This window comes from Anarrhichthys ocellatus, unplaced genomic scaffold (genome assembly GCF_004355925.1).
Source record: "Anarrhichthys ocellatus isolate YVR2014 unplaced genomic scaffold, GSC_Weel_1.0 scaffold30, whole genome shotgun sequence".
In the NCBI taxonomy this organism is placed as follows: Eukaryota; Metazoa; Chordata; class Actinopteri; order Perciformes; family Anarhichadidae; genus Anarrhichthys; species Anarrhichthys ocellatus.
In genome coordinates this window covers 4,566,913-4,586,668 of record NW_022280060.1, presented here as the reverse complement: position 1 = coordinate 4,586,668, position 19,756 = coordinate 4,566,913, and the positions used below count along the sequence as shown (strand labels likewise).

The 19,756-nt window shown below is 41.9% G+C and overlaps 2 protein-coding genes across 7 annotated transcripts; both read right to left on the bottom strand.

The window, feature by feature from the left end:
* Positions 1 to 56: 56 nt before the first annotated feature.
* Positions 57 to 9,745, bottom strand: LOC116392469 (AN1-type zinc finger protein 5). Of its 3 annotated transcripts, none has more exons than XM_031863940.1 (6): positions 9,019 to 9,745; positions 7,658 to 7,857; positions 7,233 to 7,344; positions 5,138 to 5,265; positions 4,346 to 4,453; positions 57 to 3,583 (listed from the first exon to the last, which is right to left on the bottom strand). In XM_031863940.1, exons 2-6 carry the CDS (start codon positions 7,815 to 7,817, stop codon positions 3,435 to 3,437), a joined length of 657 nt encoding a protein of 218 aa, XP_031719800.1. In that variant the 5' UTR covers positions 7,818 to 7,857; positions 9,019 to 9,745; the 3' UTR covers positions 57 to 3,434. The 3 variants fall into 3 exon arrangements, with proteins under 3 accessions (XP_031719800.1, XP_031719799.1, XP_031719801.1); XM_031863939.1 differs by having other exon boundaries at positions 9,110 to 9,745; XM_031863941.1 differs by lacking the exon at positions 9,019 to 9,745 and adding an exon at positions 8,769 to 8,999.
* On the bottom strand, positions 9,737 to 18,298 carry plin3 (perilipin 3). Of its 4 annotated transcripts, XM_031863938.1 has the most exons (9): positions 18,188 to 18,298; positions 17,172 to 17,272; positions 14,576 to 14,663; positions 14,173 to 14,368; positions 13,815 to 13,897; positions 12,820 to 13,051; positions 10,903 to 11,240; positions 10,393 to 10,611; positions 9,737 to 9,979 (listed from the first exon to the last, which is right to left on the bottom strand). In XM_031863938.1, the coding sequence occupies exons 3-9, from the start codon at positions 14,642 to 14,644 to the stop codon at positions 9,839 to 9,841; spliced, it is 1,278 nt and encodes a 425-aa protein (XP_031719798.1). In that variant the 5' UTR covers positions 14,645 to 14,663; positions 17,172 to 17,272; positions 18,188 to 18,298; the 3' UTR covers positions 9,737 to 9,838. The 4 variants fall into 4 exon arrangements, with proteins under 4 accessions (XP_031719798.1, XP_031719796.1, XP_031719797.1 ...); XM_031863936.1 differs by having other exon boundaries at positions 14,576 to 17,272; XM_031863937.1 differs by lacking the exon at positions 17,172 to 17,272 and having other exon boundaries at positions 18,188 to 18,297.
* Between the last annotated feature and the right edge of the window lie 1,458 nt (positions 18,299 to 19,756).

Sequence of the window (19,756 nt, the reverse complement as noted above, 5' to 3'; positions counted from 1 at the left end):
ACAATCCTAAATCTTCAAAGAAAACAAAATAAAAAGATATCTGGTGGTGTTTCTGGGGGACTGGAGTGCCAAGGAACAAGAAGTACAGCTCTGTGAACATTGTAGATTTCATTTGATGTCCCTCAAGCTCATCTTGAAAAGACAAGATTGAATCGAGTCGCCGTCATTTGTCTTTTCTTCTGCAGTGCAACTGAATTTCAACCGGACTCGTCTCAGCTGACAGGTTTATCATTATTATCAATCAAAACCCTCGCACGATGAAGACATCGATTATGAAAGGTTGTGCTAAAGACGGGATTGAAGACATCAAAACTCTATCGAAGCAACGGAACAGAGGGAAGAGCAATGTATACATGTACTGATAATATCGAGATTCTTTAGGTATGGTTGCCCTATATTGCTGGTGCCAAGTCCGTCATCACAAATAGTCGCTGATCCAACTGTCCGAAATCACATGTAAGAAAAATTGGGCCTCCACCCAAATACATGATAAATGACATTACAGCTGATTATGTGAATTATGGTGGTTTACATTCAAACTGCCCAAGAAAATAAAGGGGTGTGTAGGGGGGGGGGGGGGTTCGATATGAGCAGTCAATAGAAAACAAGTGTAAACCGTGAAATCCTCACAATGTACACAGCTGAACAATCATCCCAAGCAAAGTACTTTTACTCTGAAAGGACTTTCAATCTGTAAAGGAAAACTGAGCATTTTGTAGGTGACAATATTTTGTAAAGGTCATCAACGCAGCAGGCAAGCTTGAATAGTCGGAATATAAATAGATGCACCTTAGGGAACATCAAACTACAGAGTTTCAACCACAACTTCCCTCTGAATATCAGAATATTTAGAGTTTCAAGTTTCCACCAGTGGTAATAAAACCAGTCTGGGGCTTTAGATGACCAGCTCATCCTGGGTAAACACTCCGGGTGTTGGCACGCCAAAGTCACGAAGTCATTTATACGTCCATCAGCCGCACTAGGACTTAAAACGGGAATTATGATCCAATAAAAAGGAGCCAGAACTAAACTCAACCAGGTCCAACATGATATTCTGTGCATACAAGGAGAAGTCATTCACGCCCAATACATCCCGCATTGGCTTATTTTGAAAAATACATACTCTGCAAATTCCTTGAAACTTTTCCACAGCTCTTTCATTAATACTTAATGATGAAGCATCATTCACAGAGAGAAAGCTTTTTGATAATGAAAAGATGAAACCTCAAGTGCTTCTCTGCATCTCACGAGGGGCCTTTTTAACTTATTATCTCTGTGCTATGAATAGAATTCAGTAAACAGGATAAAAAGCATGTGCTGGGCTAATGTGTGATTCAGCGCAGTTAATAAAGCTTACGTGGCTCGATAACAATCCCACTGGTATTGCAGAATAGAAGCCACGTGGCCCGTAGAAGAGACGCATGGTGGAGCCAGATACTGAATATACTTTGGGACATTACATCGGGCAGATGATGTGATAAATAACGTGTAAATAAAATGGGGAAAAAAAGATCAGTGCCATTCGTAGCATTTTGGGGGGATAATTATGAATAGCACTTTTCTACACATAGTACTATTCTTCACCTTAGTGCCCCACCTTTATTACCTGGCAGAAATCTACATTAAGATTATACTATATGAATAGGAGCCATATGGTATTTACATATGGAGAAAAACAAAACAAAACGGTAGAGCCCTGTTAACTTGACCTTACGGTTCCAGCCATGCATTGTGCTACTGCTGTGTGGCTTTCTATAATAAACATTCCAGCTTCATTTCAAAACTGTGCAGCCGGTTACGAAACAGTAACTGGTATGTTTGACTGCACACATGCAGGTAAGTTTGATCATCCTAGAGGAAGCTCGCTGGACTCGTCTGAATCCGAGCACATTGCAAAAAAAGCACAGCACGCGACTCCTTAGCATTGCGCTTCATTTAGCTGAGCGGAAGGTGGAGTCGTCAGCGCGTAGAGTCACCGCGAACCCAGGTCAGTTTTCATTCAGCATGTGTCAGTGGTCTGCTGGTGGTTAGAGAAACAAGGAGCTTCCCCCTCATGGAACGGAAAAGGGGGAACATGGCCTCGCTTAAACGGAACGTCTCATCGATCAGGCAACTTCTTCAGCGAGCCTGCTGTACAGATAAAATAAAAACGGCAAATGACCCGGATGCTGAACAAAACTGAGTAGGTGTGGCACAGGATCTGGTGCTCTGCAGTCGACACAATTTGTTGTGCTTTGTTTCCAAAATTCCAGAACTATGGAGATTTTTACTGCACGATTGTGACTGTAACGGCTTAACTGGACTCTACTCCATCATGTCAAAGCTTGTGTATTTTTTATTCAATGGTTATATAATCAAGATGGAATTACTTAAATATGAATGAAATGGTTAAGTGCAAATCTTAACGATTTGCTGACACATGCTGCCAATCCTCCAGCACAGACCAACCAAACGATAAAAAATAAATAGAATGCAATCACACAATTCAAGCTAACTACAATATATTAATATAGATCTTCTGATGTCATACGCTCATTAAAACAGGAAAAAAAAAAAAGGAGAAAAGAAACAGAATTCAATCACTCCGTTAAGTCAAGGTTCTCAGTTTCCCCGATCCTTGCCCTCCCCCCTCCAACAACTGTTCATGCACCCAATATCAGTATGATAAGTCAATATATCAAAGAGAAACGTTTCTGGAAAATGCTAAGACTTGGGAGTTCAACGTATGATGACCCATAGAGAAAAGGTAAGAGGATGGGGGAGGGGAAAAAAAAAAAAGTATGCCAATTTGACAATAAGTTGACATCATTTTCAGTCTGGGGTGGGGGAGAATATATATCTATATATACACACACACACATATATATATATATATATATATATATACATATATTCCAAAGCCCTTAAAAGGTCTTGCTGATAGATGAAATCTCCGAGTTCGTTTTTTTTTTTACTTCTTAATTGACCTCTGTGCCATTAATCAGGCTGTGACACATTCCTCAGCTTACCCCCATCTCATTTCAACTGCCTTACAGGGATTGTATAAAAATAAAACCACACGATCCCCCCAAGATGAGAAACAAAAAAGGGCTAAAAATCAAATGCCTTCCCTCCCCACAGCAACACTAACGTCCACCAGGCCCCTACGGCACTCTCCCCGACTCTCAAGTAAATGTGCACACACTGACTTTCATACAAACACACACATACACACACACACACACACAGAAGCGCTCAGATTCATCCGCAGTCAATAGTGGAGAGAGAGAGAGGGAGAGGCCGGTAAGGGAAGCGTCATGGCTGCAACCTCACCGCCCCGCCCCGGCTTAGTCTGCCATGAACAAATGAAGCCATGATATCAGGTGTTTTTCATCCAAGTCGCCATTGTTCAGATTCACAAAGTCAGAGACTTTTTTTCTGTTTGCGCTCAGTCCTCATAACTTCTGTATTTTCTCAGCCACCACGATGGGGTTCTCCTTGCGTATGCGGGCAGCAGCTGCACTCCGGTAATCGTAGGGACAGTCGTGTTTGTCAGAGTAACGGTGAATGGCACAGAACAGGTTCCCGCAGCGACAGTCAAAGCCTTCAGTGGAGAGAAGCAAACACGGTCAGTCAACATACAAGCGTGGTCTACACATCATCACACACGGAAATAACTTACTTTGCACACTAATTGTTGTAGAGAGGACGAGTTTTACTGCACTGACCGCTCCGGGTGGAAAGGTTCATATCTGTTGCTCAACACCCAGAACCACAGGCGGAGTGTATTTGCTCTTTAAATGAGCATATTTTACATTACTTTAATATATTTTACAACAAAAAGCCTCTTCAACACGGATCAAAACAGGACATGAATAAAGGCCGGCTACTCCGCTAAGTATTTGACCAGACCATGAGAGTTCATGCTGATACCAGGTTGCATTTTGCCCACTTTCTACATTTGTTGGGTGAGGGATTAGGCATAAAAATACAAATATTACAAAGATTAAATAGGACTGGAGCCTCCTTTGAGGTAATCAAACCGTGGAGGCCAGCAGTACACTGTGAAATGCACCACTGACCTGCAGAATGTTGTTCTCTGTGCAAAGCGTTTTGGTTGTGGAGAAAGAAAAACATCACACAAACCATGGACTGGGAGTTCGATGTTAGGTAGGTTTTTCAATTTTAGAGATGCTTTCTTAGGTAGAAGAAACACGACTAAATAACTATGCCTAAGTCAAAGCTTAGCTCTAAGTTTAAGCTCAGATAAGACGTGGCGGATATCCCAAAAACTCCCCAACTGTTATCTATTGCGTCAGAGGTGAGATGACTCTCAGTCAAAAACAAAAGCTCCTCTCTTCCTTACCAGTAAGGCCCACTTTCTTCCGGCAAGAAAAGCAGCGGTTCTTTTTCTTGTTTTTATCTGGAGTTTGGTCGTTATCAGACAAAGCCTGCGCTGCTTCCTCCACTGGTTCTGATAAAAAAAAAAAAAAAACACACAATGGTGACAAAACAATCCATTGTTTGTTCACGTATATGCTTCTATACAAGGATAACTACATGTTAAAATAAAACATGTATATTCACAAGATATACAAAAAAAAAGAGTTACCGCTATCTAGTATGACTGATACGGTATAAAACAGCTTTATATTTATTCTTTGTTTCTCTTTCAGAGACAATTACGGCCACTAAAGCATCGCTGCATTCACTCTCTCCCCATCTAGACATTTGGATGATGGGTTTGCGATACTAAGGGCCGTCCCAAACCAGCCAGCGTGACAATAAAACCCTCCATCCTCTGCACATGTGCAGAGCTGAAAACTCCCATTACCCCAGAAACAACCATGCTGAAAATTGGAAAAAGGAAAAATCACACAATTTGAAGTTTCATCTGACATTCATCATAAAATATAATTTTATGATAAAAAAAAGGTGGAATTAGAGTATGGAGGAAACATACAATCCTCAGAGTGTTTGTTTCTATAGATTAGTAGATCTTCATGGTAAAGGGCGGCCAGTGCATCCCACGATTTAAATGTTTATTCATACCGTTAATAAGTAGCGCCCTCGACAGCTGCGAGTGTGACTCACGTTATGCGAACAGTGGGTAGGGACTGATAATGGAAAAAGGACCACCGATTCCTTTGATGTGTACCTGAGCTGTTGGAAGTCCCCTCTTCCTCTCCCTCCTCAGCCTCCGCTCGATCGGAGTCTACAGCTCCCGAGTCCTGGGAGATGCTCATAGCGGTCATCTGTTGAGTTACTGGGCTGGGGGAGCTGGGCCTGGCGTCACGACAACACACAAACAAATACAGTTAAACCAATACAGGAAGTATTTTCTACTTCATTTTGTAGTAACTATATGGCTGAAAGATTTGAGTATATTTTGTGAATGATAACATCTTTACTTCACAGACAACCTTGATGCTCCTGTTGCCATCCTGAATGACTTACAAACCATCTATGTGAAAATGGAGTGAACACAATCCAAACAATTAAGTAGGTTTTTTTTCCAACCACAGAAACAATTTTGCATCTTTTTTTTGGGGCTGCATACATTATCCCATCATTTCGTTTGGTGACTGACTACAACCTACTTGGATCTGTTTCAGCACTTTCTCTGTCAGCTACTTTGAGAAATGCCTTTTGAAGAGCTATCAACTTGACAAGACACAAGCAGCTACAAACAGAAAGCGGTACAGTGTGCATATATATATCTACAGTACACAGCACAATCCATAATAATATTATGCAGACAGATCAGGCGCAAATCCCTTCTGATAATTCCAAAAATGTCATCACACTGGGAAGAAATGGCTGTTTGGACTTCTCTGATAACCGGGTTCGTTATAATGTGGGGTAATCTGTGCTTTCCAGGACACACAGAAATGTACAGATGTACAGTACAGTTACTGATACATTATTAAATCCTCTCATCAGCCATCTGATCTGATTCTATTCCTCTAAGATCTACCCTGGTCTGTTGTCCTAGTTACATCTATAACAAAAATCCAACACAAGCGTGTTTTTTTTTAACTATTAAAACAGCCTCTCATGACATCATCATCTTCAAATACTTTTGTTGTCACTTATCGCAAGATATATTGCAAGATTCACAAATGATTTATTGGCATAACTAAAAGCACACCACAGCCCTTACAAAATGCTTAATTCCAAAAAAAAAAAAATAAGCAAGGCCTGCAACAATTATTCAGCGTTGTGCAGCAGTTTTAGGAACAGGCCCTCGGGCACGTTTATAAAACACAGAACATCACTCTTGAGCTTCTTTCTTTCAGCGTCAACTTTAAACAAGACATGGTTCATTCGGCTTTTGTTATTAACTATTAGAATAAAAAATATCACAAGACTCAAAACATCAACACAGAGAAAGCACTGGTCAGTACCCAATGACTAGCCATCCACAATAAAGAAATAAAAACATTCTACGCAGGTACGGTGCTTACAGAGAAAGATTATGTGTGTAATGTCACAGATAAAGAACCTGTAGTTTTTGTTTTCTTTTAAAAACAACTAAGCCTACCTCCTATAATTACTATTGGATTACTGTTATTGTGTGCAGACTGAATGAAAATGCAAAGCAGAGATACGCAGTCACCAAGAAAACGCCACCGAGTGACAAAGCACCGAATAACAATGTTCAGTTTATCACAAACATAACGCCACCTATGAATGCTATGAAACAAACAGAACCACAGTCAGCGCTGACCGGGCATTAGGCTCGGTTGAGAGCACACATTTGTCAGATTAAAAAAGGCTGAAAATGTAGTATTGACAAGCAAATACCAAAAGTCCTCAGGCGAAGATAAAAATGTCTGAATGGCCAGAGAAGATTGTATCTTGAACAGTAAGATGTGAATATAAATATCGTTTACCATCTCTGATTTCTGCAGAGGCGAGCTGTTGACTAATTGAAGCGACTAATGAGAACACATTAGAATACATTGTGCTGGAGCTAGTGATAAACTGATCTTCTCGTCTATTTTGTCAATTAAAACAGGCATTTTAACAATATAATCAAATGTCCACTAGAATGACAAACACCATGTACAAGTTCAGAGCCCAACGTTTCCCAATTACGTTCATATGATTACTCACCTTGTCTAATCTGCTTCTTCACAGTGAACACAGTACGTTGTGTTCTTAATTATACTTGGGTTTAATGAGATTTAAATCACCACTAATTCCCAACGACTGATCGTTTGAGGACTCCTTCCCATCCGTCAACATACCTGGCCGTTTGCTCCTCGGGTGGGATTCCGGCCACCTCTGTGCCGGGCTCTGAGGTCGTGCTCTCCACAGCCACACCAGCCGACCCCGGCGAACCTGCTGGTGATGTAACAGCTGTGTGGGGACAGAACAGTCTGATAGCATCAACAACACAAAGCCTGTTGTTTTGGCCCTGAACATGAAGGACTTTCTATCTGTTTCAAAGTATCCCAACATATGCCAGTCATCGATGTGGTTTGATGTCACTCTTGCTTTCTGATGCCACAGTGAAGGCAGCTACTGCTACCTGTTCTCCAACCCCTTTTAGCAGACCCAAGTGCCCCCCCCCCATGACTGTACAGTTTATGAGTGACCCCCCCTGTTCTTCCCCACCTAACAGACCCGTATCTCGCACCAAACTGGTTACACGTCTCTCCCATCGCCGTACCTTTCTCGCCCGGGGGGCTGGATCGCCCCCCTCCCTGTTGCCTCTGCAGGTGTTCCTTGTAGCAGACCGAGCACATGCCGGTGTTGCGGGGGTTACCATAGAAACCGCATCCCATAGTGCAAAGCATTGGCACCTGTGTCTGATTGGTCTCCTGAGCCATGCTCTGACAGAGGGGGTAAGGGGGATGGGAGGGGATATTCCTGAAAATGGGGGTTACAGAAGTTAGTCAAAAGGATTAGATTTAATTACATTTATCTCGTTGATTACATGGTTATTCAGATTGCTTTTTTTTTTTAAAGCTAAAAGAGTTTGGAGACTGGCACTGGAGCATGAGAGTGGAGTTGGTTAACATGCGAGTTAATTTGTGGGTAATGACTTACTAAATGTAGCTTTAATGAAGGTCTGTCAAACAGGTTCATACCTTAATCAACCAAAATTACCTCCAACACAGTGAAAAACTGCCACTGAAGAAGAACAGGACTTTTTCCCACACTTAACCGAGACTTTAGAATAAATGATGTTTCTAAATGAAAGACCAAATCAATCGCACACATAATGGAAAAACAGGAGCAGATACATACAGAACAGACTACACAACCTAGCGGTTAATGCACAGCTGCTCCTGCAACAATAGGGCAACACGCCAGTGAGTTGTGAAAAGTAGCACACTATGGAATTGTCACACAAACTAGGTGGAGAGCTGTGCGTATGAATGAAAACAAAGGGCACAAAGAGACGTGCTGAGTTTCAGTGTAAGAGGCAAGTTACGGTCTGCGAAATACACAAGCCAGCTCAGCTGGTTTATGCTGTCTTCTGAAAGATGTTCTGATCGGGACAAAAGTTAACAAAAATAAACAAAAGCTAGAAGACATGTCTACACTAACAATGAACCCTTCACGTTCAGCGATGACCTGGCGAACGTTGACGCTACGTTGCTTCCAGGTGTAGCTAAACAACTTCCAGCTGACTGTCCCCCCCCCGTTTTGAGTTTTGCCCGCAGCAGAAAACAATTGGTGTCCTATGCTCGCATAGCTCAAAGCAAACACTAACATTAGCAAACAGCTTTGTCTGTCTGACTGGATACTACCACAAAGAGAAGGACACAACTCACCCGGTGGCCTCCGATCGCGATGAAAATCAAGACCATGAAAAAGTACAGCGTCCTTAGCGACAGACTGTACACGAATCTTTGTTTTAAATCGAATAAACGCTAGTGTTAGCAGGCTAACGTTAGCTACCCTGCTAGCATTAATCGGGCAGCCCCTCGAAACACAGTGCGCTTCCCGACAACGTCCTAGCTTGGTTTTCAATCGGTTACGCACAGCGTCTCTCGTAGCGGGTCTAAAAATGAAGACCGGTACCTGGAATTCGAGGTACCGAGGGCTGCCGACGACCTTGGGCTTCAGATTTGTACAAGTTGTGTCCCCCCCAGCAGAGCGCGCGGCCTCTTACCCAGCGCTAGCTCCCGACATTCGAAACAACGACCATGACGTCACCCGCAGCATCGATTCAGCCTTCAGTCAGTCGGGGACAAGCATAGCAAAGTCCTCCACCCCCACCAAAAACAACGAAACCACTCAGTAATAAACACTTTAATGAATGTATTCAGTACCGATACATTAATACTGTGCTGTCAAAAAATAATAATTGTATGGACATATCAAGCTCATTGACAGTTTATTAGCTGCTTCCAGAAACCACACAAAATACTGCATTTAAATCTGCAAATCTAAAGCCAAATGAATACACTGTTACCTCTACATCTGATTAATGCTTCTGGCTGTTTTATCCACACAAAGGGAAATTCAGTTCATTGGCTTAGTTCTAGGAACGCTTGGACTTATTTTTAGGCACTAACAAAAGTCTTGGGCTCATGTATAGATTGATCTTCAACAAATGTAAAAATACTTATCTTTTAGGATATATAATAAAGTGCACAGATGTTTAAATTCTCTATGGCCACTTCAGAGCTTTTAGTCATCAACCTCTACATCACAAATGTAGTGTCATTAACTTTTGAAAATGTTGTGCATCATGAAAAAAAAAATTGATCATTAGAGCCAGCAGATATATATATATATATATATAATATATTTTTTTTTTTTTTTTGCAAACAGTCCATCTACAGTAATACACCAGTCTTCTGTCACCCTCGTGGAGAAACAACGAATTCTTGCAAGGCTAGTTGTGTGGTCCGCTCTGCTCCATCGCCACATCTCCCTCCGTCCTCTCAACGACCTGAGGAGCAAAAGGTCCCACCAGCCAGTTGAGTGGTGTGTTGTTCAGCAGATACTCCATGACACCGTCCAGAGACTGTTGAACCTGGGAACAAGCACATAAGAGTATCACTTTCAATATTACCTAACCCTAATCAAAACAACATTACCTTATAAATATGCTAAGCTTATTGTGGGTAGGAAATACTGAGGTTGTGTGTACATAACTAAATACAACATAAGCTTGACTGTCCTAGTTTCATAAATGCATATGAATGAGCAGACACCCCTGGTGGATGTTTGTTTATGTGAAGTATGCAAGAGTTTCCTGTTTAATTCCTGTTCAATAAGACTGTTTATTACTCAAGCAGCATCATAAAAGTAATGGAAGGACTAACTGAGAAGTGATGGCACTGAAAACAAAACGACATTTAAACTTCAAGCGCTACACTATATTTAGCTAAGCTGATGCAGCAAAAACAAAACGCTGCGGTAAAGACACCGAGTTGCAATTATTACTTGTTTCAGGTGGTGGCGGCTCCGCTCCAGAAGGAGGGGCGTGATGGTGCTGGTGGTCCCCAGAGAGGAGTGCAATTCCTCAGCTGATCGTCTTGCGCTGGTGAGCTGGTCCTGGACTGCACCTGGCAGACCCTGAGCACTTGACACCACATTGGAGCATGCTGACCTCAGCTGGTCACTCAGACCGTGCACCATGGAGAGGACACGCCATTCCAGCTGCTGTGAACGGTAAGGGGAAATAAAAATAGATAAATGATTTGCATATTAAATAATTAAGCTGTGACATGTCATCCACTAAAATACAGTCTGATTTATTGCTAACTTTATTGATTTGTTCTTATCACTGTCATGCTCTTAGATTTCTTTCATTTGTTCAAGTGGTACTCTAAGGGACTTTAGAGTATACATGCTTTCTATGTACAGTAAAGTATACACTCTAAATGCTGTCAGATGCAAATATAATCTGGTTAGAAACCATCAAGTCAATTCCCCAAATGCCTCAGCCCTGACCTCAGCCTCATCTCTGGTCCCATCTGGCTCTGACTCAGTCTGTCCCGCTCCAGCCTGCTTCTGCTTCCACTCTGTCCAGCGCTGCAGCAGCTGCTCCGGGGCTCCTCCCATCTGGTTACTGGCGGTACCCAGACTGGTACGGGCGATCTCCAGCAGGTCCAGAGTACTGGTGATCTGAGCCACTGTCGTGTAGGTGGCATCCCTGGCATGGCCAGCGCGGACCAGGGACTGCTGTAGGGCTCGCTCCTGGACTTTGGCGGAGAGTTTCCCCAAGCGGACAAAGTAGCTGGGGCTCGATGGGGTAGTCACCTCACTGCTGGCGGGTTCAGCCACAGCAGCTGAGATAGAATAGTATTAACCTAATATCTATTCAGAAGAGATGTTTTATGTATAAAAATGACATTAAATATTTAGGTGTGAGCACAAAGTCATGATTATAGAACTTTTTTTACTCCAATTTTACACATATGGTGTATTGTGATCTTTATACTATGACAGTTTGTCCTAGAATTCGATTGAGTAATCGCAATATGTCGCCTTGCTTACAGCAATATCGCTGACGGACATGTTTTGAGTAATGGATGGAGGCACATTGGGCTCCTTCCCACTGTGCCAACTGGTGCATCTGTTCCGAGTTGGCCTACTTGACTCTGACCGTGTTAGAGCGCATCTGCTCAAGAGAGACCAAAAGACTCGAGAGCCACCTAACCCCCCCCCCCCCAACCATCCGTCTGTGGGAGCTAAGTGATATGCAGAAAGACTGTCTCGCTGTGCCTCTGTTAAAAGCCACAGTAACCACTGAACAAATCCAAAAATCCCCAGAGCACTGGTGCCATTACGGGTACTTTGCCGCTGCCGCTGATAGCAGTTGCCTCTCGAGTATTGCCGCTATGTTGGAGTATGGCAGGTTGTCATGACATCACAGTAGCAGGTGTCAAAGCTGTGAGTGTTGGAAATTGTAGGGGCTTGATGGGCCAAGCTAACAGAGGGGAAGTTCACTGGAATGTCCTGCCTCCCTCTCTATGAATAGCATCAACCATTCATGTGTGTCAGATCCAGTCACAGTAGGAGAATTTAACACTTTTATCACAACCACCCCCCCAAATCCTGCTGCATCACCTGGTCTCTATAGTGATAATTATTTTGGACAGTCTCATCAAATTTGCCGTTTGATCTATAGATCAGTGAAGCAAGGACAAGGTGTCAGCTACTGACACTCATAGTAAATGGCAAATAGTGCAAATGCCGGCACATATTCATTATGGACTAAATGAAGTTTCAGTGAATGGCAGTAATGCCAGCTACAATTCATAATGTATGAAATTAAACTTGGGAGTCATGTCAGGGATGTAAAGGCTAATCGCTGACCTTAAACTTTAAAATGTTCCACTTTAAAGCAAAATTGAAGCATTAATGATGGATAACTGAAAGGAGATGTACTTTTTCATATGCCAATGCGGAACTAGTTTATCTAATGTATCTTTTGATTCCAAGTGCAAATGTAAAAAGAACAAAAAAAAAAGGGCCAGATAAGACATAAAGGCGGTGTAGTAGATCTTGACTGGCATTTTTAAGGAATGAGAAAGTAAATTGCTTTTGCTTTCATGAAATATATTAAAAGATATATTCTGTGATCCAAATGTGTCCACGTAATTTATGAAGCACTTGGATGAAAAATAGAATGCTTACTGACTGAGTCTTAATGCACTAAATTTGTTTGTTTGTATTTACAATCATCTGTGATAGAAATAAATTGGCTGCTGGTTGTCCCCTAATTAACTAATTCCAACTGCAGCCTTGTTTCTGCTTCATTTGATCCAACTGTCTGTACTTCAGCGTTGGGTTTATCTCCTCCCATGGTTTTTATTTATTTTTAATCGACTGATTACGCTCTCCACAAGTAATAGAGCTACTGACCCAGCTCCTTCTCAGTGAGTGGCAGGTTATGGTCAACCCAGTCCTCGGATCGGCTCAGGGCCAGGCCCATCCCACTGCTGACCATCTGGCCCACCCTGGTGCCCATGGCGGTGAGGATACCTCCGCTGACCGCTGCCCGGGTCAGCTCCACACCGCCCATCACAGCCCCCATCACAGCACCTTTGGCCCCCGCCACCGACTGGTACACCATACCCACTGTGTCCGACACCAGCTGAGGAAGAAAGACCAGATTATGAGTCATGCTTGCAGAGTAAGTTATGTATTTTCTACATCACCCTTCTTGATATTTGATAACAGGGTAAGATGAGGACACCCCTGAGTGTTTGTGACGGTCACAACTGCAGGAGAGTGACAGTCACCTATTCACGCTGAAAGTTCACCAAAATGAAACTCGACACGAATGTGAAGACGCGACTTTGCTTCGCCACTGGAAGAGAATGTCTTTTTGCCCCTTCGTTCACATGGAGTGGAAGTGAATGGGAGCTGAATCTTCATTTTGCATTTATGTGACCGCGCCCTAAATTTAGAAGGCTAATTAACGACTGCAGCAATGTTTGAAGCGTCTCGATACGTGGACGTGTAAGTTGGAATGTCACTCTGTAAAATGACCTAGTGTGATTAAGGGTAACATTCAGGTGCTGGCAAATGAACACATCCGTTTCGATTAAGTAATAACGTGTAAATTTTTTTTAAAAATTCTCGCATATAATATTATTCAATGTTTATGTCTATTAACTGATGTACCAATGTTACTAAAAGAAATATAACTATTTTTGCCAAATGGGTTTCAGACACTCTGGCCCTTCAGCTGGAGGTCGGTGAGGCTCCGACAGCAGCGCTCTTAATGTCTAATAGACAAGAGGGCACTCAGGGGCCACTGACACCATCGCAGTGGCTTTATGAACATACCTCTCTGACTCCGAACGCCACACATTATAATTAATAAATCCAAAATAAAAAAAAGTATGTCTGACCTTGTCTGCTGGTTGGTGAAGAATAGGCAGCTTCTCTTCCATCTTATCCAGTCCTTTCAAGGCGTACTCGTTCACTGTAGCAACTGAAACAAGAATGCAACAGAAATTCGCTAATAATTTAAGAGGAATAATAATAAATGTTTTCATGCTCAAAAGAAACCTCTGCTAACTTCAACAGTACAGTAAGATCTTAAAATGACACCTCCAGTAAACGAACAGGAACAATCCTATTTCTATTCCTGTTGTATTCTAGCCTGACATCAGTCTCACACCTTTAATGCGCAACAAGCTTGCAATATTCATGTCATAGTGCGCCGTCATTGCATCATATTTTTTTTGGACAGATGGCAGAACTCACGCTGTGGCTCTATAATGTCCAACAGCGGCTTTGACCCCGTGGTCGCGGCTGCTCCCAGGGTTCGGACCCCACTCTCTGCCGCATCCATCACTCCCTTCAGCAAGGGCACACTGTCTTTGGTGCTGCTGTAGGCGCTGGAAACCACCTCGCAAGCTGAACTGACCAGAGGCAGATGGCTCACTCGGGAAACAACATTCTAGGACAAAGAAAAACAGCCATTACCGTGATTGAAGAGACATAAAAGACAATGGGAATTGCAATGCAAGCCCTTTTTCTGTACAGTTCAAGTTTTCAGTTCAGGATAATGATCGATTCCCCACAGTGGCTTATTGAGCATCAAATGAGTTCATAATATGCCTCGGGTTTTGTAATGCATGTCATTCTGGGTCAAGGTGCTCCTCACCTGCTGGTCTCCATTAGCTGGTCCTGTTGCTGCCGCTACAGTCTCATTAGTCTTCCCGCTGTCTGCCATTGTGACTGCTGGATTCAATCTGTGACATGGAATATGGAGTGTGAAAAGCAGAGAGCGCTTGGTATGCATGATGAAACACATCGCTGATATTCTTTGTTTAAGTGGCTATCTTGAAGAGAAAGATATGTCTTATGACTTCAGGAAATGGAATCGCTGTCCTGTCAGAGGGTTTAAGAATGTGGGCAGAAAGGCAACTCAACCATGTTAAATTCATTTGTCAACATTGTGATGCAATGCGGATGAAACTGCTCTTAAAAAAAACAAAAATGGTGCCAATGATGCAGTCAGCACCCTGTGTCAAAGTTGAAAGTAAAAATAATGGATAATGACACATTTTTTTAGTTTAGTTTCATGGCGATATGTTTGCATTTTTAAAAGCGAGACAACATCTTGAAACATTAAAGTCTTAACATCAGAGGCTGAGGAAAATGTTGAAGTTTGCTTTTGAAAATATGGATTAATGCGGCCAATGTTTGGTAGATCAAGGTGGGGAATTAGAATGCGTGCGTTATAAACTTCTCCATTTAGTGCCATCAGGGGTAAAACAAGAAGCTACAGTTTCGTGATCATCTGTGCGTCAAGGAAAACTTCAACCTGAAATCATGGAAGTCTTGACGGCAGCATCACAGAGTCACGAGACATGCATTTTCCTTATGATTTAGCTTAACATTCAACCTCTTAGTACGTGTATCCTGAAACAATACATGTCTCCCAAGGTGACGATTGTGACAAACATGAAAGGAGTTTATATTCATGATATGAGAAAGAGTTCTGGGGCTCCAGAAGTTAGTCTGATTTAAAACTATGGATGAGAGTCAAGAGAGAAGCCATGAATAACGAACGGCTAACTGTGAAACAGCAGGCCACTGACGCTGGAGATTGATTGCTCACACGAAGGCGTGCAGGAAAAATGGACCTCGATATCATTTACATCAAGTGAACATCCTTAAGTGAAATATTGAGCAATACTGCAAGTCTGCTTTCGTAAAATATTGCTTTAAATCGAAAACTAGGCCGAAAGAATTACTCAAGTGAAATATTGCTACCCTATTCCATTAATACAATGAGTTATTGCTTTAAATAGAAGCTGAATCTAACACTAAATTGGGTCAGAAAAGGGTAAAATAATGAACTTTACACAAAATGGGGAAAAATTGTAGGAGAGGGTGGTATGGATAAAAGCCTGTATTAGGTTATACTGTATGTAAATTAAGACTGCAACTAAGAATCCTGCAGATTATTTTCAGGATTAAGTAATTCAATTAAAATAAATGACAGAAAATATAAGAAAAATGTCCCAGTTTCCCAGAGGAACTCTCCACTTGTTTATACATCTCAAGTAGAGTGGAAACGTCAATTAAATCATCAGTCGATTGAATAAACTGTTTTTCCTAATCTGTAATTATTCAGATTAAAAACTAGCAATCATTCTCTGGTTTGAGTTTCTAAATCGTGAGCATTTGCTGCTTCTCCGTCTGATGTGGGAGCAAACCGAATATCTTTGGGTTTCAGATTGATGGCAAACAACTTGAAGACGTCGCCTTGGGTTCTGAAAAAAAAATGAAGAAAAAGACACATTGTGGCTCTTCATTATTTTCTGACACGCCATTAATCGACAAAGGAAAAAAACATGATAGCCGGTGCTCCCAACCATGTGGACGGCATCTGTTTGTGTGCCACCAGACAGCACAGGGAGACATTAGTGGACTCCATCTGCATTTACCCAAACACTGGTTGTTAACCTGATGTATAGGGCGGACGAATCAAAGAAAGGACATGGCCTATCCGATCATATTGCTGGGGGGGGACCATGCGGCAGTAGCGTGTGGAGTGCAGCCGCACAGATGCAACGCGTTGCCAACATGATGTAAATTCTCAGGTAGATTAGATTCCACACCCACCTGACAGAAGGAAGAGATGAGCCGCATATACAGAACTCTACACTGAAGACAAGCAGTTCAAACAATGGGTGACCTTTATACAGAACCACTGTCGCATCATTTCACAGATTCTTTTAGATGTCAGGGTGAATAAAAGCTCTCTGATATGTTTCATGACCTGTGGTGTTCCAGACTCTCTCTGTGATTGCAAATTGCATTTTGTTGCAACAGCTCGGTTGAGCAACATATTTCTTTTTCCAAGCGGCAGTTGATGACATCTTCACTGGCTTTATTACAAAGCAAAGTCTGATGCTATTCTCCCCCTGCTATCAAGCGAGAGATGAACCCGAGATAATTCTCAGTGACATTGCACATATTATGAGGACGGCTGTCGCAACACAAACTAAGCTGTTCGAGACTTTCGGAAACAATCATCCCGCTGACAAGTGACTCCAGCAAAAGCGCTTAGAAGAATTGCTATTGCGTTACAAGACTGTTTGTCACATACTCACAATGTTGAGACACATCAACCCCTTTTGAGAGAAAGAGACAAACTGCCACGCTCCCTTTGGAGCTGAAACATTATGTGACCTTTGATTTTAAATGGACAAGCTGGTACATCTCCAGGAAACTATTGAGACACTTGCAATAGACGGCAGTGTTGCAGTTGACACAGAAGAAAGATCACTTCTTGCCAGTGGGTCAAAGAGGTCGACAGCTCATCCAAGACACTGTAGCAGTCCCTGATCTGACGGATTTAGAAAGAAAGACATTTTAAATGTGGACAAAAACAGTGAAGAGTAAATTAACCAAAGACAGGAAGAGCTAGGGTCTTAAAAGTGGAATATACATTTAAACATTATCTAAAATAGTGTAGACACAGATCAGTGACATCAATTTGCATTGGTTAAAAAGCATTTAATGAGAGCAGAACCTAGCTCACCTAGCAGGTGTCAAAACCCTCCAAGGGGCAATAAGATGATTACAGGAAGGAAGGGGAAAAAAAATCCATTACACACTATGGATTTTTTTTCAGGCCTCTAAAAATCCCTAAAATGAAACAACTTGAGAAGAAAAATAATAAAGTATGTGCTCTCAGCTCATGTCCACACACTAGGAGGTCAGAAATAGACATTGCAGTCTGTAAAGGGTCACTGTCTAAAACAATATAATTATATACCAGGCTCAGACACCATGCTCCGTGTTTGCATGAATTGCCAGTCAGCCCATTGTGGAGGAAAAAGCACGATTTAACCGCAGCACTCTTACGTGACAAACGTACACTCTGTCAGTTCTGCAGAGAGGATGATTTCCAACCCTTTTAGCTGCTTTTGAACACAGCACTGTGTCACCTCAATAGGGCGCGCCATTTGTTTCAGTTGGTGGTTGATGAACTTTAACCCAGATGAGAAACTATGACATGTTTAAAGTCACTTCAGCAAACAACAACCCTCTTTGCATCGATTGCTTCTTATTTATCGTGACTTCTGGGCAGATACACGCATCGACGTCAACGAGCAAAGTAAGCATTAAGTAGTTGTTTCACCCCTCAACAGGAAACGTTAGGTTAGTTAACGTGAGTTAACTTACCAGTTAGCTTAGCGACACGTGTTTGAGAAGTATATTTAAAAACAAAACGGAGCTGTTTAAATGAGCCACTGACCTCGCTGGCAGCCTGTCGCTCCTCTGTCCTTGGGTGACCTGCAGTGTAATGTTGGTCAGTGAACCGGACCAGCCCACAACAAGCTCTCTTTCTGTGAGGCTCAGCTGCTGCACAGGAACATTACGGGCAGAAAGGCGGAGTTCTGGTAAACTTTGGACCAATTGAATCACAGCACGGAAGTTGCAGTCACAGCTGTCTCATCTGGTGCAATCAAATCATAAAAAATAAACCAGCTAAATAATCTAACTTGATACATAATAACGAAACCAATTTGTTTCGTTTTATGTTTTTACTCCTGTACTCACTCAGCTGGAGTTTGGACTTGCCTTGCTGATTCATCCCTATTTTACAAGATTTATATTGTCTGACTCATTCATAACAATATAAAGTCATAGATTGTATATTAAGATGGATGAATTCAATATGTGTTGTGGGAAGTAGTGAAAACTAAGTAGGCCTATATCAAAGTGCTGTACTTAAGTATAATTTTGAAGCACTTGAGTATATCTTTCATATTCTGCTTTATAACTCTACACTATAGTTCACTACAGTTCAGAGGCAAATATAGAACTTTTTACCTCACTACATTTCTTTAACAGCTTTAGTTACTTGTTACTTTTCAGATTATGATTGTACATACAAAACGTGACAGTTTATTAAACTACCCAGCAGTATATAAAGCGGTTCAAATTAGGTCTATCTCCATCTGATTGTTGATTTTTTGAAAAAAGGAGGCAAAGACACACACCCTTGTCTATATTAATGGAGCTGAGGTGGAGCAAACGGTTTTAAGTTCCCAGAAATCAGCATCACAAGCAGCCTGATGGTCCTCACAAATCTCCATCCTGGTGAAGAAAGCTCATAAATGGCTGTATTTCTTTAGGAAACTTAACAAGGCAGATTCCTGTGCCACATTCTTGTTAACTTTTACAGAGGAGCGATAGAAAAGCATCCTGACTGGAAACATTACAAACTGGCACGTCATGTGCACGGCCCAGAACAGGACGCTATGCAGCTGATTAAAACCGCGCAGAACATCATATCTACCGAGCATCAGTGATATTGGTAAGAAGAGGAGCCTGCAAAGAGCTCGGGATCTTTAAAGACAAAACCCACCCAAGCCACACACTGTTCACCCTGCTACCTTCTGCAAAGAGATGCAGAAGAATCAGCTGCCGCAGCACCAGACTTCAGAGCAGCGCATTTCTTCTGGCTGTGAGACTGAATGTTTTAGATCACGCTATAATGTAGTGGTAAGCTGATTTTTAATTGTTCATTAATGTATTTGTCAAAAACTATAATTTCTCCTGTGAAGCATCCATATCTCTTGCATTAACAGTTAATGGATAATTGACAGCATATTAAGAAATGTTTCTTCATGTTTTATGTGAATATCAAATATGACATATTTACTTATAAATTATATGTATTAAATTCATTTTATTTATCCACAAATTATTTTTCTTCACTATCCAGGTTAATGTGCTAACCCCAACTTCAGATGAAGGCCATCAGATGCAACGAGATGCTGTAAGAAAGCTCCAGAAGAAGCAAGTGAACCTTTTACAG

Coding starts and splice junctions, on each gene's coding strand:
- plin3 (XM_031863936.1), bottom strand. CDS start 14,725: ATGTGTTTCATCATGCATACCAAGCGCTCTCTGCTTTTCACACTCCAT. Junction 13,052..13,814: donor TTCACCAACCAGCAGACAAG/GTCAGACATACT, acceptor TTTCTTCCTCAG/CTGGTGTCGGACACAGTGGG. Junction 11,241..12,819: donor ACTCACTGAGAAGGAGCTGG/GTCAGTAGCTCT, acceptor ATTCTATCTCAG/CTGCTGTGGCTGAACCCGCC.
- LOC116392469 (XM_031863939.1), bottom strand. CDS start 9,162: ATGCTGCGGGTGACGTCATGGTCGTTGTTTCGAATGTCGGGAGCTAGC. Junction 7,858..9,109: donor ATGTCGGGAGCTAGCGCTGG/GTAAGAGGCCGC, acceptor CCCCATTTTCAG/GAATATCCCCTCCCATCCCC. Junction 4,454..5,137: donor GGGGACTTCCAACAGCTCAG/GTACACATCAAA, acceptor TTTTTTTATCAG/AACCAGTGGAGGAAGCAGCG.